Source organism: Carassius auratus, chromosome 47 (genome assembly GCF_003368295.1).
Source record: "Carassius auratus strain Wakin chromosome 47, ASM336829v1, whole genome shotgun sequence".
Classification (NCBI taxonomy): Eukaryota; Metazoa; Chordata; class Actinopteri; order Cypriniformes; family Cyprinidae; genus Carassius; species Carassius auratus.
In genome coordinates, this window is record NC_039289.1 from 11,582,928 (window position 1) to 11,607,624 (window position 24,697).

A 24,697-nucleotide genomic window follows, 5' to 3' on the forward strand; every position below is an offset into this window, starting at 1 on the left:
TAGGCTGCCCTCCCCTTTGAGTATCTCCAGTGGAGATTTGTGACGGAGAGCCACCGGTAATGGCACAAATTTGGTCTAGGACTGTGTTTAATCTATGTCTGGGAAACCAAGCCTTGGTTTATTGATTTCACTGTGGGGAGTTATACACCATAGGCCTTCATTTATTTACTATGCTTCAGTGAAAAAAAAACGAGAATGAAAAAGAAGACAACAGAGGATGTCAAAATCATAATTTAGCTAATCTTACACTGGAACGTGTTTGAGCATAACATGATCATCATTTCATAATTGTCACCTAAAAACGCCTTGGGACAGCAGCATATGATTTCAATCCTCTATGAGAGAACATAATATTCATTATTCATATTTCATTAGCCAGATGAAAAGTCTAAGGCTAGGCATAAATTGATGCATCAAACAAATGCAAGCTTTTTAACTTTTTCTTTTTGATACGGCAGTGTTCACTTTGATTTAGGAACATTGCCAGTACTTGGAAGTACAGCCAGAAACCTACTCTACACAAGTATTTAATTGCAGAAATGAATGCCTGGCCAACGAACTAAAAGCATACTGTACATAACTCCAGTACCCAAGGGAGCGACAAGAGTTATCAACATGATTCAGTTAGCTAGCTAGCTAAAAACTAGCTTTTAACTAACTGAAGCAAACTTATTTAGTCAGATTGTCTTCAAACTGTTGCTTTGTCCTGACAGTAGTCGATGTGTAATAATAATAAAAAAAAAACTAGTAGAATAAAATATATATGCTAGCTATAGCGCCCCTTGTGGCAATGCATGAAACACACAAATTAAGCTACACAAACTTGTATGGCGTTATTTCCCTGTCAAATGTCGAGAGCGCATTATTGTAGCCCGAAAGTACATTAATATAATGCGCGAGTGCGAATCTCTCTGCTTGCACGCGGAATATAATGTGCCCGAGCGCGAATCTCTCTCCTCGGTCGCGGAATGTAATGTGCGGGGCGCAGGAACTGGGCTCGCTCAGAGAGTATGCCTGCACTTACAATGTGTTTAGTGCAATCGCGAATCTCTCCTCTTTGCTTAAATTAAGCATGTATGTGCTTAGACTGTGTCTCTTGCGTTCGCACATGGCCAAGTACTCTTCTCTTCAATATCTTTATCTTTGCTCTTGGCGCTCGCGCATTTTATTAATGTACTTTCGCGCTACAATAATGCACTCTCGACATTTGACAGGGAAATAACCCCATAAACTTTTTATGTTTTTATTTGCTGTGTTCCCAAAAGAACACAATATGAAATCAAATGTGTGTTGCATGGAACGTTTCACATATTTGAGTATGTTTCAGGCACTATTTGTTGCAGCTAAGGTTTGTTTTTATTGGTCGATGAGATCAGGAAGAGCTGCTATGCTTATTCTTGATTTTTCCTTTGTTTGTGTAGCAAGGGAAGCTTGTGTTCATATACTTTGATTGAATATCTTTCAGCACTGCTAGTTGAAGCTATGCTTTGTTTTTATTGGTCAATGAGATCCCTGCAACAGGAAGTGCAGCTAAACTTGTTCTTGATTTGTTTTTTGAAAATTTAACCCAAATGAAATATGAAACTAAGTTTGCATAACAATGAACGTCTGCATTCACATACTTGCGTTGAGTATTTCGGCACTACTTGTTTCAGCTAGTCTTTGTTTTTATTGGTCGAGGAGATCCTTTTAGCAGGAAGTGTAGCTAAGCTTGATCTTGACTTCTTGTTTGAAAGTTTTAATCTAATTTTCTTCTAAAGATTCACTTTTAAGACATTGCAACATTCTTAATTTACTTTTAATGCAAGACAAAATAGTGAACTGTGTCTTCGAGAAGTCGTCTTTGTAGCAACGGAGACCCCTGCGGATCTCAGACTGGTCTGTATCCTTCCATCTGGCTCTTGTCCTGAGCCCAAACTCTGCCAAAGGCCCAGAGACCTTTTAGCAGGCCAGTTCTGAAGAGAGCTTTGTGTCACAAGAGATTTATTTGGAGCCAAGGAAATGCCAACAACTGCGTGTATCTGTGCATGTATATGTTTTGTCGCCCCAGGACCTTGAGTTGAGTTGAGTTGACACACACACACAAATCATCTCATCAGTAGCTGACACACTGTTTACTAATCATTGGGACATCTACATCAGGCCTCTCCAAGAGATTGTGCCATGTTTAGACAATTGCACTCGCTCTAGGGATAAACAGAGCTAGCTTTAGAATTGAGCATTGTAATATATCCAGATCATTAAAACATAAGATGCACGTCTCGTCGCATTTAACAATCCATTTGCTAGGAAGTATCAAGTCTTAAAGTGATCCATACTGTAGGTTTCTAATATGGGTTTTGAACCTAAAGATCTGTGTGAAAGTTTGAGAGAACAATCTAATACAGAGGAAAAAGCAAACCCAATAGTGACACAAATCTCAAGACGCATCTACCAAATCTATTAAGTCAACAGCAGGGACAACAGGAACAAAGAGATTCGCTCACCTTGCCTATGATGCTGCCGACCTCCTGTGAAAAGAGAAACAAAGCAAATGTCAGCTTATTGATTACCGAGCTCACGCCCCTCTCATCTGTCTGTTGGTTTTGATGAGGTAGGCTGGGTTTGGAGTGATTGTACACTCAGGGATCACTTGGGACCATATTAGATCAGGGCCTTACAGGTTCTGGAAGCATTCAGTAGCTTTTAAATGTCCATCTCGGGTTTAAAGTCAACACAAAATGGTTTTTATAATCCATTTGATTTATGTGACCAAAAAGTACAGTATTTCAGAACAAAACTTGGTTTTATTTATCGGGATTTGACTGGATTGCAAAAGTTACAATCTTAAAAACAGAGGTTCTTTATTGACATGGAACCATGGAACCTTTCCATTCTTTTCATGGAAAAATGTTCTTCAGAGTTCTTTACACTAAGAGAAAAGTGGTTCTTTTAAGAACTGTTCTCAGAATGGTTCAAAAATGGTTCTTCTTTTGTAAAACCATTTTTGAAAACTTCAGTGTAGGGTATATTGTTGCAAACCAATTGAAAGCATGTTGGAGCATTTTTAATAACATTTCATTCTGATTAGATATTAGAAAACCAACCCTTTTTCTTCTTTAGCGTAACAAGCACAGATTAACAGTTTATTAACAGTAAAACTAAAAATGTGTGTTGATTTCAGGTTGACTTTAATGTATACTTGATAAATGGGCCTAAAAATCAAATTTTTCTTGATTTGCGAAAAAGAAATGCACTTTCTCGGAATGATTCTCAAGTGGCTCAACACACTCAATTTGTAACTACTGTAAATTTTGGCGAATTGGTGGCTCATTTAATGAATTTGTACAATATAATTATTTATTTTTGTACGACTGGGTACAAACAGATTATACAAAAGTACAAATTAGATCATATGAACTGACAGTTAGGTTTGGAGGTGGTCTTTCATGCTTGTGTGTTCTTCAAAAAAAAAAAAAAAATTCTATACTTATTGCGATGTACGAATATACTACATCGCCACCTTCGTTTACTGGTGATAACAGCTTGTGTGGCTTTTGATTTATGAAGTATTATAACTTTGACTAGAGTGCAAAAAAAAAGCCTGGAGGATGATGGCTTGTACCATTTATTACCCTGTGACACCACATACCAAAGTTTCTAGAAACTTTTTCAGCAAGGATGTGTGTTTTGAGCAGCCAAAAAACGAAAGGCATCACTTAAGTCTTGAACGATCTCTGCGTTTATCCTCATTGGAAGATCAAATCACAATCGGCTGATGGAGAATTAATGTAAATTGACACATAAATCATAAATGTGGCAGTTTATTAACGGTTCATTATGTTTTCATTGGTTTTTCATGACTGTTTTTAATGACTCATTCCTTTTTATTGATATGCAAATGAGGGATATCAAAGAGTTCTAGGCATGTGGGAGGAAATCTGTCACTGACAGTTAAACGAACATGTTGACACTGTAATATCATGGCAATGGAATCTACAACCATTTGTTTACTAAGAACTTCAGAGAATTCAAGCAGATTTAAAACATTTAGAAGACATCGATACATTAAAGAATCTACAGTAGTTGGAAATATTTGTCACATGATTAACATTCTTTTTTTTTATTTTTTATTTTCTTACTAAATGAACACAAGAGTGATATTTAATATGTGATATCTAAACATTTTGTATTAAACAGCAATATTTACATATTCTACACCATACAGAAGAGACATCCCATCTTGGGTCTTCGTTCAATTAAATTCACAAAAAAAAAAGTATATGCATAGAAAGCATATTAAATGCAAGTGTACATTTTTATCTTATAACTATAGTGGAAATGAAATGTAATAAATTATGAAATTTTGTCCGATCATCATTCAGCATAAAATCAATTTATGTGAAAATGAAACAACATACTTATTTTGACCTGCTGTACTTATTAAAATATTTTTATATTAAGATATTTTTATGTTAATCATAACGCCTGTTTCACACATACTCCGTCTGCGGTGCGTATGCGTTGCGTATTTTTTTACACACCCATGTTAACGAATTCCAGCGTTCACACTGCACACGGTTGCGATCTGTCAGTCCGTTCCAGGAGCAGTGCGTTTACGTACTGAGTCTATTTTTGCTGTGCTGAATGCGCTGAATTAAAGTGACAGCGCATTGTTTGTGGTAAAAATGAACATATATTGACACGGAAAGTCATTTCACAATAAATGTATACTATTTAAAGCCTACTGTGTTTCACACGCAACACATGGGTTTTGGCTAGATTTAAAACAAGAAAAAGAGCAACTTTAGAGAAACAAGGCAACATTATATATGCACTTTTATAGAGGCAGGAAAACAAAGTTATTTAAGACCCGTTGGATTGCGTGTAACAAAGATTTAAATGCAAAAGGCACGAGAGTCGACTGTTTCTGTCTGTGGTGAGTTTTAATTTTAAATGTTTGTGATATCTTAACAAGAAAAGTAGGCTAATGTGGTGTTTAAATGTGTTGCAGTTTGTTTCAGCAACTTATTATAAAAACCTAGCAGTCAAATGCATGAGTGAAACAGGCGTAAGTGATTATACTACATTTTACTGTATTTCAAATTATAAAAAAAAAAATTATTGCTGACAAATTATAGTTGTAAAGATTAAGTCAGAGATTAGATTAAAACATCTCTGTATGAATTGGTTGTGACACCCATCTACATTGCTAACAAAATAACACTGTCCTTCAGTTTGACTAAATTTTCATAAGAGGATTCTGTCCAGAGCACAGAATCATTTTGAAATTGAAGCATCGGGCTGCTACTCTCAGGGTCGCCTTGCACTGAAAGCACTAAATGTTTGTGGCGTAAATGTGTGGGTTTACCTTGCCGTGCATGAGCAGCCGGAGAGTTAGAGTGATGTTCATGCCTCCATCTCCAAAATCCTGCTCACAGTTCATCCTGACGTGGGATTGGGGCCCAGGGAGACGCATGAAAGATGCTCTACAGATGATGGAATGGGCAGGGAGGGGGGAAGGCAGGACTCTCTCCTTCCACTCACCACTCTGGAACGACAACGCACAAAACATCCGTCAATATTTAACACTGGAACAAAATAAATAACACTTTTAAAATGCTGCAGAAACGCCAACTATATCCTCGGGCGTTTTGCCTTCATTGGGACTGAACAGTGAGAGACTGGGACACATGGGAGAGGGTTGGGTGGGATTGGGATACGACTTCAGCTGAGATTCAAACATGTGGTGGTTTTTGTTTGCCTTGACGGGAGTCCGCATGTCTTTACAGTGGTAAATAAGGTGATATGTAATAGCCACGCCGTCTGCTGTTACGTCCAAAGTGTTCAGTTAAGTGAGGACAACCATGACACGCGGATCCAACAATGGCTCAGCAGCTGAAGGGTGACAATGAGGGCTTCTGTTACAGCGCCACCAAAGCCAGCGGCACCAATTTAGCCAATCGTACAAAGCAGGAGAGGAAGAGTGGAAGTGCTTGCTGAAATCACTCTCGCTGCATGCTCTGCGGTTTTTGGTGACGGCCCAGAAGTGGATTGAGAGGTGGTGCTGAGTTGGGCAATTTTTTTTTTCTTTTCGATAAAGGAAATTGCAGTTTTTGTTCACCCGTGGGGAGCGGGACAGGCTCCTCTGAGACCATCTGATGGCTTTTTTTAGTCAGTGTGGTATAAAGAGAAGTTGAAAATATCTAAGATAGCAAATATGAAGCAGTTTTGTTATATATACCCACACATACTGTAGCAATGAGAGAGAGGATTTTAGATTTAGTTAGTGATTTGTGAAAACCCTACATTTTGGAACAAACAAATAAACATGAATGAATGAATGAATCAATCAATGAATGATATTATAGACCCTTATGACCGTGTGTAAATTTCAAAAAGTAAAATATTACATAGTTTTACCTTTTTATGACAAAGTTGAAGGTTAGTTCAAAACCATTCTGAAAAATAAGATATTATATATTACTACTAAAACTACTAAACCAAATAAACTTTAAATCACAGCTATATAGAAATATTTGAAACAAAAAACTAATAAATTGAGAAAAGCACAGAATCACTATAAATAATAATTTTTATAATTTTTTTTATTCATAGTAATTTGATGTGCCTTTTAAAAATATTCTCTTTTTTTGTCAGTGTGAACTTACATTCATTACCATTAGGCACTATTTCTAATGCATTTATTTATTTTTTAGTTTAAGTACTAAAATTACAAAAACTTAAAAACACGGATTAAATTAAAACTCCTCTAAAATGGTATAAATGCATAAAACTCAAAGCATGGCACGACTAGATTTTAAGAGTCTACAAGAAATCAGAGCAGTTCTCGTAGTTAGAATAGAAAAGTTTGAGTAAAGAGTTGATCTTGAAAAAAAAAAAAAGAAAACATTTGCAAATTATTATGTTTGTAACCTCCATCTCCCGAGGGACGGGAATCAAGTCTACTTAACACTTATAAACTTCCGTTCAGCTTCTAAATGTACCCACAATAAGGCTGCATGTGTTATCATCCAAAACTTGATTGGCAAGTGTTGCTGAAGCTTCAGGCTGAATGAAATAAGCGCTCGGCTCTCAGAGAAACTGCTACATCAAACGTCACAGGTGCTAAAACTGTGGCATCACAGCATGCTAATGAAGAATTCTCTTTAGCAGCTGATGAATCCTAGAATCAAACGCACCATAACTGCTCTGCATTAACACCACCCAGATTCACCCACATTGTGGTTTCTGAAATCTGCCGACAGGTTAATTAAAGCTTCGTTTGACACGGCCGCTCAATTACAGGTGTGGGTGTGTGTTTTCAGATAACATCAGAAGACGGCCAAGATTTCAAAGGGGCAGTGCATCAGTCTGTAAAAACTAGGCCAGAAGTCCAAAAAGCGAAGCGAAGAGGCAATGGTGAGGCCGCCTGCTGGCTGTGTAGGAGTTTGGGAGTGTGACTTTGGATAGTCATGTCCACGGGGGGTGGTGGCATATACATATCATTAGTGCAAAGCGATCGCTACTTGTGCCGGTCTCATTTTTTTAGCTCGTCCCTCAAGGCGATCCACCAACCAATTAGAAGAAGAGACAGCGAGAGGGACAAGAGCGAGATGATGGTGCCCACTGGTTCTGGTTCACACCTGTGAACTGTTTTTTTGTTTTTTTTTGTGCTTAAAATTCACAGAAACTATAATCCATATTGTGATTTGATTAAGTGTACAGCTCTACCTTTGATTTATTTGCCCAAATGTAACCAAATTACAAACTGCCAGATGGAAATTTCCATCACTTCATCAATAAATATGTACAAATCGTATGTTTTTCATGCCAGATTATGATAATAAATCGCTGCTGCTACAGATGTCAGGTTTCAAAGGCTCTTTGTTCCCACCAAGCCTAAAAAAACTCAGTCAAGAGGTTTAGAACTATGTCTAGGTCTAAATGAGCCATGCACTTGGCTAAATATATCATACTACGGCAAAATAGAAGACAAGTCGAGTAAGTGAAGAAAAAAAAAAACGTTTTTAACAAATCTAAAGTTTTTATTAAACAGAGAAAGGTAAAGATATATATATATATATATATATATATATATATATATATATATATATATATGTAAATCAATCCTGAATGTTAAGGTTCCCAGCCAATAATCAATTACATAAAATCATTAAACCCGGTCTAACTGATTTTTTTATGAGTCCATTCACAGCCACTAAACCACAGATCTAAACCTCTAACCCTAAATCAAACCTGGAATGTTGTTTCTAGACCACCAAGGTCCATGTTTATCCAGGAACATTTGCTACTGTGAGGTTACTTACACCTGTATATCTAAGAACCAGTAGCAACTTAGCAAGGTCTCTGTTTGAACATAATCTCCCATCTAATTAATGCAAATCACATTTTCTTTATGTTTAATACAGTTCTGCATCTAATGAAGACTAATTGGCAGTGCCAAATGATGCTTCGCCGACCTGTAGTGTGTGAAAATATGGATTATCAAGACTACCCACAGTCAATTACAATAAAGCACCACAGTGACCGTGTTTACATGCACAGAGTTCTCAAATCAGTTCTGTTTTCTGGGTAAGCCTTTATTCCGAAAAAAAGAATTACTCACTTCACAGCTGCTGGAAATTTGAATAATTTGAATGGCATGGCAGCGAGCAGCAGTCAAATTGAAAATATTATAATTCAAGACATTTATAGGCTGTTGGAAACCCTTAAATACAAATTGCTTGTAATGTGACATAATTGCTCATCACTCACCAATATCTGGTGCTGCCACAAAATTGATCTGGTAAAATCGGTGTTGAATGACTATAATGCACGTTCATTTTGGTATCGTTATGCCAAAGAGTTGCAGAAATACGCCCTCAGATCCAGTTTGGCGTCATGCCAACAACTTTGACGACAAGTTACACGAAAATGGTTTGAGATATCAAAAAGCTTTTAAAAACATTTTCCCAGCATGGTCTAATGATAATGTGTAAAATTTGAAATGTTTATACAAAAAAAAATCCTTGGTTAGAAAGTGACTTGAACGGTGCTTTATACTGTTCATCAGAAAACTACAATGTACCTTTTCTGCCTGCAAAACTGTTGGCAAAATTTTGCTAATGCTATCACACCTTAAAACATTAATAAAACTATTGAATCTCCTGCTTCAAATATGCATTTCTCCATTGTCTCAAGTTTTATTTGATTTTTACTAAGTATATTTAATATCACCCTGATTTATCTTTGTTTGGACTCGGTAAGTTCGGATTTTCTGAATAAGGTGTTCGCAAAAACCTAAAATTCTGATTACAACAATAACATGCGAGTGTTATTCAGATAGACCAGAATATTGGCATAATCTGGTTATAGTGATCAAGTTAATGCATTTACATTATGTTTGCGTGATCAGAATATTCACACATTCTGATTAACATCGGAATATTCTAGTTCATGCAAATACAGTTATTGATTATGTAAGAGTACCATGAAAAAACCATGGTATTACCGTCAAAGGCAAATATTATCATGGTACAGTAAGCATGTCAAAACATCAGAAACAGATTGCCTCATGTGTCCTTACTTAAATGTAACATGGGACATTGACCACATGTTGTGAGTTAGTATCCCAAATGTGCATTTCAGAGCACAGCTTGAGATCGATACACGCTCAGGCACTGACATTAAGGAGCACCTGCACTCACGCTGGGAGGGTCTGAATATGAACACAAACTCAGGATTCATTCAAAGCATCTGTATGCAGGGAGACGTTCGAGGTCACAGCAGAGCGCTGCTATTTGCATTGGTCTTTTTCTCTCTTTCGCTCTCTCTCTCTCTCTTCTTTCGTGTTTGACACGCAGCTCAAATACACACCCTGCCAGTCAAGGCCGCACACACTAATGTATCAGTTCACTGCGTGCTTGTCCCGCAGCCCTCCCCACTACACCCCTTCTACATTCATAATGGCGCATTCCATAAATACAAGGGCTGTAACAGGAAACCACCAAAGCAAGAGTGGTAGGGGTGCCCCAGGCAGGCCTTAATGATCACTAGGGCCTTGATGAACTCTTGGTCATTATTTAATTCTTCATTGTGCAGTTCTGCTTGTCAATATTTATATTTTAAAGTGGCCTTTTGCTTATTGAATTCTTCTCTCCTGATGAAAAATACAAATATTCCACTTCTACTCAAGGTTTTTTGCAGCAAAAAAATTCAACAGTTGTGCAACAATTCAGCTCCGGAAGTAAAATGCCATCAATTTTCTCCATAGGGAATTGTATTGTTAACATCAACTTATAAACCTTTAAAGACAGACCTACTGTGAGCCCCGAGGATCTTAATCGATGTTATGTGCTTCTGTTAAAGCCATCAATTCACATTATTTCACCTTATCTTTTAAATAATTATGTTTAATGGGACTCTTTGGTTAAAAACTACATAACCCATGATCCTGTACAGAAAATGCCAGCAATCAGATAGTCGCAGCAAGCAAATCATGCTAAACGAGCGCTGAGCTTTGCCCACTCCCATGACGCACCGCAAAGGACACAAGTGAGGTGAACTTTTTCATTTAGGTGAACTCAAAACACCTAAATATTTAAATAAACGGTATATGCATATTTTGTTTGTTTTGTTTTGTTTTTAATTAATCACAATGGTTCGCGGGATTGTAGTCCATTCTTTTCTATGTAAATAAGCTCTGTTGTGATGTCTGAACTATTTGCATATAAAATGAGTAATGTTTTCGTATTGGTTGCTTTGTTATTTAAAGAGACCATATCTTGCCGTTTATTGTATTTTTCTTTCCTGATAAAAAAATCAACTTTTAGTCAAGGTTTCTGACGCCAAAAACTATTTTTGTTACGGTACCTTTAAACTTACATTTGTAAATAAACTCTGTTGTATTTGGCTAATCTCTTTTGCATATGAATGCATTTATTAGTTAATAAAAACACAGCATTTAGCAAAGTCTCAGTGCACAAACAGATTTGTTAAGATACCAAAGGTTTGCGACCAAACATCTGAGATCTCAACAAGAACATTTCTCATCAATTTCTCCATTCATTTTTGAATAATGGTAATAAACACTTGTCATTTATGTCCTTAATAATAAAAACAATACAGAATTGCAAAATGTAGGTATATACTGAAAAAATTTTTTGTTTCCATATCAAAGAAAGTGTCAAATTATGCTCGGATTTGTTGAGATACCAAAGTTTGAGAGTAAAAGTAAGAAATCTCAAGAAGCACTCAAACATTTCCAATTCAAACACCAAATGATCAAACAGCAATCTGTGTTGATATTATAGCTAAAGACTCATGTTGTATGTCAACAATTGACATTTTATTTTTATTTTGGTTAAAGTAAAGCCCCGTTCACACCAAGAACGATAACTATAAAGATAACTATAAAGATAATATTATTAGCGTCCACGCCAGTGAACGATATCGTCTGTTTATTCTGAGCGCACGTACGTCTGCGCTTTAAATCCTCGAGCTTGTTATAGCAGGGTGGATTCTGATTGGATGTCAATGTTTATATCATTCATCAGCTCGAAAAAATGAAAATGATTCTAATGATACCATTTCTCTCTTTATCGTTATAGTTGTAGTGTGGACTCTGCTATTCTTTATTATTGAGAACGATTTTTAGAACTAAATATTTATCGTTATCATTATAGTTATCGTGCTTGGTGAACGGGCCTTTAGCCTAAGGAATTTTTGGAGAAACATCTAAAACTTGTGTGTTTGGTCACATTTACCATTATTTCAACAGGAGTACATGCTACAGGAATATTTTAAGTGAGGATGAAAGATTTTCCCACACAGATTTCGCAACGGAGTCAAATTGGTCATGCAAATTCGCAGTGTTGACCAATAGAAAGCTGCTTGGTTTGCGTCTGACTTCATGCACTACTGAAAATAGACAATGAGCTTTTTATACCAGTAACATGTATCTGAAATTTTGCTAATGTGGCTTTAACTGCAAACCACATTATTTATCTCATGAACTATAAAAAAAGGCTAAAAAAAGTAGTCTTAGCAATAAAATGCTCCTCTGGAATGTTGCATCGTGACCTGATTTGAGATAAACCATTCACTGAGCTCATACACACCATCTAAGGCTGTGGATTATAGGATTAATCTCAGATTTTGAAGGACTTTCTTGGACGTCCATCAACACACACAATAGAATTTCTATTACAGCCCATGACACTTCATGAACATGAATTATGGAACTGATTTCTAATACCTGTAGGATGGGGTTAAAACCATTTTTTAAAATCCCCATCCATTCCCAATTCCCTTTCTCTTTCTCAGTGACCCACGGATGATGGATTCGGGGCCTGTCCCAACAGGCTCTTCGCCCATTTCACCATCACCCCTCCAAATCAAACAGACAAGCTTCCGTCTCTATAAACGCTGGGCTGTCCTTGGACTGGAAGCTCTATTAACATCACACAAGGGCTGAGCTGGTGTTATTGTTGGGTGAATTGCTTTGACGATATGTAAAGCGGCTGGTTAAAAACACTGGGTCTAATCTCTTATGCAGGACAACAATGAGCCAGCAGGCCTTGGGTAAATAATATTTTCTCTGCTGACGAAAAAGCATTCGAATTCGCAAAAGAATCCTCACATGAACCCAATGCAAAACTGAATGTAATGTTACTGTATCCAGTTTTTGAGGCATGAAAGCACTTGCAGATATTGTTATATATAGACAATAAAACTAAATACAAATGCAACTGATTTCCAAAGTAAGCGAAACCGATTTGCCTGAAAACAAGTTACTGAAAATGCATCATATAGTTGAAATGTGTTTTTCGGCGTATATCGTGCACAGTGTGTTCCCCACACCGACACGCACACTATTTAAACAGCACGAGTGTAGGGTAGCATGTCTCAGCTTTGACAGGGCCTTGCCAGAACACAAAGACAAAACAAGATCATGCAGTTTGCCTTCCCTCCCTCCACCCACTCCATCCATCCTCACGTCTCGCCCTCCCTCTCCTTCCATCACTCATCCCGCGCTCATGATCACTATAATTATGCTATGTGGGATAGCAGGGGCGTTGAAGAGCTCTCGAAAGAAGCCGAGTTCTCCACTCTGAAGTGCGCGTGCTTAAGTACAAAGCAGTCTGACTCAATTTAGCCCAGTTTCTTTTGTGACCGTTGCATCACAATCGTACATTATTACGTTTTGTTACGATAATTGCGCGGTGAGTGGCGGCGAACCGCGAGAGCTGCGGAGTTAAGGATTCATTTCTGGTGAGGGGTGGATTTTCTGATTGCTATCTCCTCGGAATCAATTTCCTCGCTGACAGCTCGTGCCACTACAATGACTTAAAGGTCAATGGATACGTCCCAAAAGATAACACTATCAGGATGCCGAGAGTGATTATACTGTCAAAGACTTGTGGAGTATTAGTATAATTACTGTTCTGGGGAGATTTAGATTTTGAGTTGACTATTTTTGTTGCTGCGATATTCTTTACTCCCAAGTGTTGTGTGTATATGTCAGAGAGCTGACTGTGCAGCGCTGGGTAACATTGCTTTGTAAAAGCAGCTCTGCCGGATGACTGACAGTTAAACACAGGCGTTGACCTTGGAGGGGCTCTGGCCATCGGAGATTTATTTGATGGGTCTGAAAACAGCTCGGGAGAGAGACTGGGACTGGAGGAGGAGTCCTGCAGGAGGCTGACTGCAGCTCAGTGCTGCACATTTGCAAGCGGCACATGTTCAGCAGCACACATAGATATGTCAAAAGTGAGATGTGACTCTGTGAATATGGACACAAACAGACAAAAACAGAATTTTCACATTCATTTGAGATAATTATTAAAAGAATAGTTGAAAATGTGAAAATACTGCTGTTGTGACATTTTAAAACATTGAGCTGTTTTTAAAACCATTATATAAACCAACAAATAAATGTACGGTGTGTGTGTAATAATTAGTATAATTATAGTATAATTATTATCAAAATATTCTTAAAGTATATTTTTTGTTTATTTTTAATATAGGCTACTCATAAATTTTTAAAAAATCTAAAAGAAAAAAGAAAATTGATTAAATAAATTTATAAAAATCCAGTCATTTAATGTTACTCTGTGCTGCACACTCGGTATTTCATATTTATTAAAAAAAAGTAATTTATTATTATTAGTAGTAGTAGTAGCAGCAGTAGCATTAATATTAGCATTATTAAATAGTTTTTACACATTAAAAAAATATGTATTAATTTATTATGATTCATAATATATTATTATTATTATTATTATTAATCACTACTATTTTTAGTCTTATTATTATTATTAAACAATTACATTTTTTTTATTTTTATTAAATAGATGAAATAATGAATAAATAAATAAATGTTCCCCCTTATAATGACAGTTTAAATTGCAGCTGCTAATTACATACTTAAATGTTCTTTGGCATCTAAACATTCACGAAACTAGAGCAAGAAAAAGATCAAAAACTTGCTAATAGTAAGAAAATCTGTGCGAAAGGTGACATGACTCATGAAATCACAGCCATGTTAAGTTGTCCTTAGAGTGCTGATCTGGAATCAGTGTCCTCAAAAGCACACGTGGTTGAAGAGGAGGAGCAAACACACTCCTGACTCCAGATCAGTGAAAAGGAGCCATTGGTTCACACAGACTCTAAACTGCTGTCTGCAAAAGGACAAAGAGAAGTAGAACGCCAGGTAATATTCAAATGATGGACACCAAACATTTGAATATCAGCATTGGAAAGCCATGGCCAACACGTACTCCAGCTCTAGGACACAAACAAAAGTTCACAAAGACAATGCCATATCATTCTAATTTAATCCATGTGTAGTTTTACAAGGACGGTTTACTAATGTGGATCTGATACTATTGATCGTCTGCCAAAATGACCTCTCCTTCCTTTACAGTCTCTTACTGCATTTGAGGACAATTTCCTGGACAAACATATTCTAATCATGGATTGCATTAAGCTGAACTTGATACAAACCACAAACTCTAAACCTTTAGCTAGAGCTACCTGTTTAGCTTAAATGCTAATGCTAATGACAGATTTATTATCGTTGCTTATATTACATATATTGTGTAAGACAATGGCTACTGTCTGGTAAATGGTTACCAACATTCTTCAAAATATATTTTGTGTGTAGCAGATGAAGCGTTTGGGGGGGGGGGGGTCTAAAGATTTACACCCAAAAGCTTATGCTAATCACATGTTTATTATCCTTAGATTGTGTCAGGATCGCTACTGGAAATGGTTCATAAGACTTCATGGCTAGTACCGCCACCTAAATTACCACTCGGTAACCAGGTGCTGGAATTACAGGGTTGGCAATCATTCAGATGGCGGATTATAACGTGTAACCCACACAGTCAGAGTCCATCAATCACCATTGTCTGAACATCACAATTAAAGAGCATCTAAAGCATACATCTATAAGAACAGCCTATATATTACAACTTCGGTCAGTGTCTGAATTTTTACGATGTCTTCACTTCTTGTTTTAAAGCAGAAAAGAAACTCTAGGGACGATTGGAAATTGTCTGGTTGTGTACTTGTTAAGGCCAGCATACTCTCTTATTGCAAGTGGAGCACTTAAACCCAGAAGTAAAAATGTAATTTTGTGCATAATAGAAGTAGTTAAAGTCTAACACATGACCGCTAATCCAACCGCTGTGACTAGCATATGAAGATGTCAGCGGTTTCCCTAATGCTTAAACCCAATGCAGTTCTACTCATCATTTTTTCTCATTTTGTGCGAAAGGCTCCAGCTGAGTGGCGGTGCCGAATTAAGTTTGTTCAGTGGTTTCAGACTCTTAATGAGTACAGGCAATAACCTGAAACTGGCCCATTTTGATTTAATTAGATGCTCCGCAAAAGGCAGCAGAGATATTTAACCTTCCAGCGGCAGGAAACTCCATTTCCACTTCGCTTTTCTTAGCTTTCAATCCTCACCCCTTAGTTCCTCGGCCGCCACTTGCCTGGCTCCCTCCACTTCAGTCCAGGTGAAGGTCACCGGCCGAGAATATTGGCAGAGGAAAATTACCCTGGCTTGTTTTCTCATTTTCTATCTCTGACCCCAGTTCTGAAGTGGCAAAGGATTACTCGCATACCATCGGATGGCGGTGTAAATACAATGGAGATTGGGGGGAAAAGGACAGGAGGAACAACATAAAGGACCTGGCTGCAGAGTTATTGGATTTTCCAATTCACATTTGCTTCCTGTGATCACGAGGGGCAGCTATTAGTTGGAAATCTGTAAATGCTTCCTCTTGACCAGAGCTGTACTGCATGTGCTTGTGATAACGACTTTGGAAGAGTTCGCAAAAGAGAAACGGTCAAATGATTCCGCACTTTATCCCAGTCTGAAAATCCAAAAGAAAACTTGACAGAAATTCTATATTGTTTTTTGTCAAACACAGAGATTATGGAAAACTTCGCTCTTGATGAGCCAACCCCAGGCTTCCTGACACAAACTGACCCAAATACATAATATACCAGCGCTGCAGTAGATCTTCCATGTGAATTAACTTGCGACTGACGCCTTTTTTTTTCCAAGAGGTGGCTTGTGATATCCGAGCCACTAGAGGCCTGTGTTCATCAGCCCTTCCAATGACAGATATGTGTCTCAGACATGCTAGGTTAAGGGAATTGACGCCTGAGCCCAATAGAGCATGGTGCTAAAACAACACGACGTGCCACCCACCCTTCACACAGGGGTGGATTCCAGGACTGTTGCACAAAGCAAACTGAGTGGGGCAGGGCGGAGGGTCGGGGTTTGGTCTTTTGTCAGCTGCACAAGCAGAGCGGTTCGGGCGTGTGCCTCTGATCTTTGGGAGGCTCCTCAGCTGTTCTATGCTGGACAGCTGGAGCCCTGAGGGATCCAGACAGCCTGCTCGAATTAGAGTACAGGCGACAGGACTCGACGCATTTCCCCCTTGTGAAAACATATCTTACTTTTGATATACACAACTACTCGGTTTCCACCTATAAACACACATTTAATTATGCAAAGTACCTAATAGGGCACTTTGTGACGTCGCCAAGAAGAACCTATTGCGTGATCAAGATCCTTTGGACGATCATTCCTGGGTGGGTCAATGCTCTATTAATTAAAAATACAGTATGCATTAAAGGAATGGTTCAATATATATATGAATATAAGTGAACGATCACCAAAACGGTTTGGTTATCAACATTAATCAAAATACCTTCTTTTGTGTTCTTCATAAGGAATAAATCCATATGCGTTTGGAATGATATGAGAATTGGTAAATGATTACAATTTCGCCATTTTTGGATGAGATAAAAAATGCCATTCAAATATTTAATGTCTTGCATTCTGTTTCTATGATTAACATGTTTTTTCACTTCTACTATTGTGAAAATTGTGATTAATTAAATTGTATTTATTTATTTATTATTAGAAAAGCAGTAGTTTGGTGTAATGTTCTTCTATAATTACTTGGTTACCATGCAAACCATAAAACTGTAGTTGTAAGCACAAAAAACGACCAAGCGTAGCTTATATTTTGTCAAATGGTTGTGCTCACAAAAAAGCAAATCATGGCAATTCTACTTCACCTAGTTAATACTCAATATATGAGCTTGTTCCTACACCCCTGGGTTTAACTTTATCCCAAACCCTACCTTGACAATCGATTCTCATTTTATTTCCTCATTCATAGAGTCAAGCCCCTATCTGTAAAAAGCCTGATCCCATTGGTTATAGAAATACTGTATCAGGAACTAACTTCACATAAAGTATGTCATTGTATAAAGCAGTTCAAAAACACTAGAGCCTTTGACTATGAAAGAAAGAACAAGAAATTCATAACTTCCTCTCTAATATTTGAGGTTCCCAACAATTCTTAAAAGGCCTGATCACTTTAACTTCAACCAGGCAGCGCTCTTCAGTGGTCAGACTCACACCACTTCTCCTCAAGGTTTTAATGAGATCCATGGGGAACAAAGTTGCTCGCCCACCATGCCCTAACACTCTGTAAGAGTGCTGACCTCCTGCCCCATCAGTCAAACCATGTCATGAGAGACCCAAGAACTATTAAAACCAAATGAGAAATGAAAAATAAGTTGCAAAACTTACGCCGCTAATGATCCATTCAGTGTATATGTTGGCTGCCGCTATTTATTTCTCAATTTTGTTCAGAGATAAGCCAGGCTGAATGATGTTCAGTCACGTGAAGGTGAGAATTACCCCGACTGATAAAATGTCACAGATATTAAAGGTTACTATCGGCCCTCTTCTTGAAAACCAATTTCCTTACTAGATATTTTTAGTCTATATCATAGCCATTTTGATGACTAATATAACCTAATCTCCTTACATTACCAAACTTTATGATATAAGAAGTAAATTACTACTATTTTTACCAACCATCTGCCCTGTAATCTCTATTCAAGCACTGTTCTTTAATTTGCAGCTTCGCGCCATATAGGTGTACATCATAAAAGCGAGTGTCAATGTTAAAACTCGTTTTGTTTCAGAAAAATATAGAGCAAGACATGTATAGGTTGATTCTCCCAAAGTGTAAACAGTGGATGTGTTGCTTACAAAACATTTCTCTGTTTTCTCTGATTAGTCCGACAACAGCAGCATTGAGTCAACCAATTGGGTGAGTTTGGAGGCGGGGCCATCTGTTTCACCGACCAACTGCAGTCAGTGAATGTTTCGGTTTGAAAACAGTAATTCTTTGGCTGTTACAGCAGAACTGACTCAACCAATGTGGTGAGTTTGGGGCGGGGCCATTCACACGTAGATACCTCATTAGCGACTGTTTCTATGGATCATGATATGTACGCCATTTGCCATTTTTGGAATGGTCTGAACTTTTGAGCGTGTTGACTGTGTGTTTCTGCAATAGCAAGTTAAATGCTTTTATATGTTTGAAAATGCATTGATTATTATGGTGAATAACGTAAAGTTGACCATTCCAAGATGGCGGACGCATCAATGTATCTGGAGTGGATCAAATAGGGCATCTATAGATATCTATGGGGCCAACTGTTTCAAAGCCCAACTCCAGTCAGGGAATGTTTCTATTAGAAAATCATGTTTTGCTGTTATTCAGTGTATTGACTCTAAATTTCACACTTTCAAATAAAGATCTTTCTAACAAATCAATTCATAAATGTGATACAAGCATGTTTTACTTGAGGTTGCATGTACAATGTGCGTGTGAGTGCATTCATGAAATGAAGATGGCCTTTTGATTTATTTGCATTACAAAGCAGGCACAAAAACCAGCTGTATTCCATCAAAACCAGGCAATCTGATTCTCCGAAAAGCCTTTTTCTCGTGCACTTGTGCACCATCAAATCTCGCACTCCTGGTTTTCAGAAAGATTGCTTTCGGAGAGATATAAATAAACATATTCCAAACAGATAACGTCTGATTAAAAACTCTCGTCGCAAATGAATGTATCGTCGCAGACGAATCTCATTACTCCTTCTGATGACAAATGGTACACCTAGGTTGCAATATCCATATACTAATATCCTGGATCCCATTGTGATTTAATAAATGCACTTCTGACATTTACGCATCTTTATCTTATTCGTTTAACAACAGAATATTAGTCCTAAATGAGAAGCGGCGAACAACCCACCGTGCCAATTAGGTGAAGGGACAAATGATCTAATTATAGAATTGTAATTCTGGGGTTTTATGCTATGACAGGCGAAGAAGCGGGGACGGCAGACAGCCTTGTTAAGTCATGTCACTCTAATTGTGATTTACAGCTCTGTTCAGTCAATGCGTGTGCGATGGAGGCGTCTGATGGACTGGATGGCCTGCTCTCAGTCTCATTAGTAAATGTCTCCCTTTGTCTGTACCAAAGAATGGGTAGCGCAGAACGCTATACACTCGGTGTCATTTGGCTAACCATCCGAGGGTTGGGAAAGGCCCACCGACTGGATCCACTGTTGGTTTTGTCAGCAATTATCAGTGCAGAAGAAGCAGGTAAATTTGGTCCTCACAGAAGTGTGGAGTAGCGCTAGACCACACGCGCGGCTTGTTAAGAGGTTCACGTGGCGTTAGCCCTTGTTAATTTACACGTTACTTGGTATAAAATCCCAATTTGTGGTGTTACATTCCAACGCGGGTAAAAATAAAACCACACCTGACGGCGAAGCCTTTGGGATGTTGACGCAAGTGACTAGCGCTGAGCTCAGCCGCTCATGGCGAGAGCGTGTCAGTCCATGTTTCGTCTATTGAGTGAGCACTCAGTCTCTGTCTCCAGGGGGTCCGTCGTGTGCTAGAACACAGTCTGGCCCCCATCCCATGTACCTTAGGCTAAACCGTCCAGATAGCATTCAAACTCTTCTGCGTAACATGCATCTGCCTCGTTAGCCCCTACAGCACCTATTGATTTTTTTCTCCCCATGATTTTACGGATCCTCAAGCTTTCCACAGCCATTGTGCTAATTCAGGCTTACAAGGGATAATGTAATGCTGGGCTTCCTGTGCCTGCTGCAATTCAATAGGACAATAAGTCAAGATAATTTAGCCATCTGTTGGTTCTCTGCTGAAACGGCAGAAGTATTATGTTCCGTTTCTTGAATCTTCGGTATTCCAGTTTATATACACATAATTTATATACAGTCAAACCAAAATGTATTCAGGAACCTCCAACATTTCACACACAGTTTATTCGCTTTTTTAAATTTTATTTCACAGTTTATTTCGAAAATGGTAATGAAATATGACAAGAACTCAGAGTTAAACTGTGTCAGAACAAATCCATCTTTATAATGTCAGATAAGACTTACGTGAAACACGGTCAGGTCAAAGTGTATGAATAATTTGTGCTCCTAAATTCTTATCAATTTTACTGGTTGTGCACTATATGAAGGATTTTTGTGCATAATATATTGCAGTATAATTTGTTTTTGCTATCTTCACTTACATAAATGAACTACAGTGTCCTGCAACCAGTATTAAATAAATAATAATAACAATAATATAACAATAAAATATATTCATAAGTAAAATAATCAATATTTAGCTGTATACCATTACATTCACTCTGATACGGATCTATGCAGTCTAAGTTGTGTATCTACTACAGTGTCAATGTATGTGAAATAGCTTTTTAAACACTGTTTTAGCTATACTGAATGCAAAGTTGTAATGGATGTACATGAATAAATCTCAGTATTTGTCTGTGTGTCTGTGAGTGTGTTTTTTTGTTACTCGAGTTAAACTGCTGCTGTAATATTCTTTGATGGCAGGCAAGTTACTGCAAATGGTCATAAAAGACACGAGAAGGTTTGTGTCTTGTTTTATTTTCCTTGATTAAAAGCATCCATTATATTGGGCATTATAATTATTAGAAGCAGAACTCCACAAGCTTTGACAATTAATCAGAAAAAGTCCTATAATTGCACAAAATAGGAAAGTCTTGAGTGGATTAATTTGTGATTTAATTAAGAGGCACAATTTGCAAAAAAAGAAAAAAATGTCTCATGCAAAGCATACAGCATATTTCTAATGCTACTGCCTACTTTCGAACTGATTTGTTATCAAAATTTGCTCATTTATTTTAGATTTTCCATTTGATCATGCCGCTTAATCACATAAATGTTGAAGAATGAACCACAATTAAAATGCAGCCAAGTCTATTTCTCTCATATCCTTTGAACAAGCAACCTGTGCAAAATAAAACCCATAAACACCAACATTATGACTCCAAAAATACCTAAAAGCATGAAAAGGATGGAAACCAGAAACCTTTTCTAAACAAATGCAAGGCTTTGTCGCTAAGCTCAGTGTCTCCACAACCTCAGACTACAGTCCCTGTGAAAGCTACGATGGCACATATAAAAATACCCCTTTTGTCATCTTAAATGACACTGGAATGTACCAAACCTCAATGTGGCGGCTTTGTGCATGACTGAAAGTCATAGCATAGTAGGTCCAAGTCAACCTATGGACTGTTATTTGAATTCATGGTCTTACTGTTCGTGAAGCAAAAGGGAACACAATGTTTCCAAACACCTTTTCTTTAAAATTATTTAGGATAGAGCAGGAGCAGGATCTCATTACATTTTTATAAAAAAGAAGAGACATTAATGCACCAACAGGAAGACAGGATTGCTTCAGCACTTAGAATGTTTTGACCAGGAATAGCATCTCTTCCCTGCACTTTACCTCTCCCTGTCTTATCTCGTTCTCTCTCAAGTTGGCAGTCTGCTGTTTCTTACTCTCAGTTAAAGTAATGGACATCTGGGCAGCAATCAGGACGGCCCCTCCGGGGTAAAAACACCCACAAAGGATCTGCACGTCTCGTCTCTTGCTAGACAGTGGACTTTAATCGATGAGCTCAGAAGACTAATTGTAAAACAAGCTACAGCAATACAGAATCCCGTTAAGATCCGAGTCATCATTTCCTCTCATGTCTCAGATGAATTTCCTCCCAGGCTCATTTAATGGGTCATTTAAAAGCTCTGTTTATTAGTAAACATCAAGGATGCATTGTTCATTTTTTGCTCTTTTTTTTTAAAACATTTCGAATATTTTATTTTTACAAATGTTAAGCCTATTCATAGAGATTTAATTTTCATTCATAACACAGCATAAGTATGCATTCTTAGCATCATTGTGCGCAAGCGGACATTAGTGTGAACTGATCCAGAAAGATACTCAAAGTACTTTGCTTCTAGCTACTGTACATAAATTAGATTTTATGCACTTCTGTTTTCAAAATGTGCCAGAACGTAATTAATAACTTAAGTGCACATTTGTAGCATGCCTGCAACCTTTAGCTAACAAAACATATTTTAAGAATGTTATAAAAGTTATAAAAATGCTATTTCTGAATGTTCTTTGAACGTTTTTGTTCTAACGTTTTGAGAACATTATAAGAGACCAAATAACTTTGAACAAATGTTTTATTAACGGTACTCAAACAACGTTTGTTCATAACATAAATGTAATGAAGTTCTGAGAACCTTCCTTAGAGGCAAATGCTTCTTTTTTTTTTTTTTTAAGTGTCGAACATGATTCATAACCTTGTGCAAGTATGTCTTAAAGGAACACTACACTTTAAAAAAAAAAAAAATAGGCAAATTTTCCAACTCCCTTAGAGTTAAACAGTTTTACCGTTTTTGGATCCATTCAGTCGATCTCTGGGTCTGGCAGTAGCACTTTTTGCTTAGCTTAGCTTAGCATAGATCATTGAATCTGATTAGACCGTTAGCATCTCGCTCAAAAATGACCAACAGACAACAGGAAATTAAAAGTTGTTATTTTCTAGGCTGATATGGGTAGGAACTATACTCTCATTCCAGCGTAATAATCAAGGAACTTGAACCATACCACTGGTGCAGCAGGCGCAGTGATATTATGCAGCACTTAAAAATAGTCCCCAGCTAGTTTGTGTAGTTGCAGAAATAGCAGAGATCCTGGGGACTATTTTCAGGCGCTGCGTAATATCATTGCGCCTGCTGCACACGTAATACGACAGCAAAGCTCCTTGATACCGCAAGTCATGCTACTGCTGGCATTAGCATAAACAAGTCCAGAAACATACTCACTGAAAGTATGTGAACACAGATGCTTCTAGAATCACAATCTTTATTTCATACTGTGTCAGAACACGATTCATAACCCCATGAAAGTACGCAAGTGAACATTTAACATTGTCAAAAGTAACGCTATATTGAACATTAGCATTAAAAGGTCTAAAAACATAGACTATACAAGTATATGAACACAGGCGCTTCTATCCACGCAAAGCAAAATGTCATGCGTCAGGATACATTATTTACGCAATGTTCTACGTTAAAATTAGAATTAAGCAATCAGCATTAGCTTATACCATCTACCACTGGCTTTGTCCTTCAGGTCAAACACTCTCATTACAGAAAAACAGTTTAAAGTGAGTTTGCTGAAGTCAGCATGTTTACAGATAGCTACATGTGTAATTCATGCTGACTTCAGCTAACTCTCTTTAAACAATTGCACAGATGTTTGAAAGCAGCTCGATCGCCCTCTAGAGTATGGAGGTTTGTTAAAGTATCAGTAAAGGGCCATTCACACAGAAAATGTTTTTGCGTTGAAAAAATGTAAGACACAGGGCAGTGGAATGGAAACGAAGCAACTTTTAACTTGAGTGCCACAGTCACAAGACTGCAACCAGTAACTCACATTTGAACACTTGAGCAAATTTTATTTTTCTCTGTTGAAGTCTAACCTCACAAGGCAAATGCCATAAGGCTAAGTCTCTAGTGTATGTTTTCTCACAGGACATGGAACCGGGGCCCGCTAACGTTACGTCACGTAGCCCTCTTCCGATCGAGCAGTCATCTGTTAAAATCCTCTTCACGCCAGAGAAAATGAGTGCTCTGCAGCGCAGACCGCTTTGTACTCACGGGACACATTAGCCCCTCAGGCGAGATCCCTACATATGCTGCAGATTCTCTCAGATTACAACCAATTTTCTGGATAAATTTATTACAACGCAGACAGACACATCATAGCTAGAAATCGCATTTAAAAAAATATGTGCGATGCAATCCTGTTGGGAATTATTTGACATGCATTTGTTTCTTACCCTTCTGTAAAATATTCCAAGCTATTTCTAGTTTATTTATTTATTAATTATTTTTTAAAGGCAGAGCTTATGCAAATTATACACTGCTGTTTATGGCTAAAGTTAAAGCATTAAAAAGTAGGGCA

General features: G+C 37.6%; 1 protein-coding gene across 4 annotated transcripts in view; it reads right to left on the bottom strand.

The window, feature by feature from the left end:
- The window catches only part of LOC113065112 (poly(rC)-binding protein 4-like), a 72,959-nt gene that overhangs the window by 24,324 nt on the left and 23,938 nt on the right, over positions 1 to 24,697 (bottom strand). For all 4 annotated transcript variants that reach the window (XM_026236307.1, XM_026236308.1, XM_026236309.1 and 1 more), the window contains 2 exons: positions 5,351 to 5,530; positions 2,487 to 2,510 (listed from right to left, as the gene is read on the bottom strand). In XM_026236307.1, the coding sequence (XP_026092092.1) occupies positions 2,487 to 2,510; positions 5,351 to 5,458 (132 nt within the window). In that variant the 5' untranslated portion in view covers positions 5,459 to 5,530. The remainder of the gene's footprint in view (positions 1 to 2,486; positions 2,511 to 5,350; positions 5,531 to 24,697) is intronic.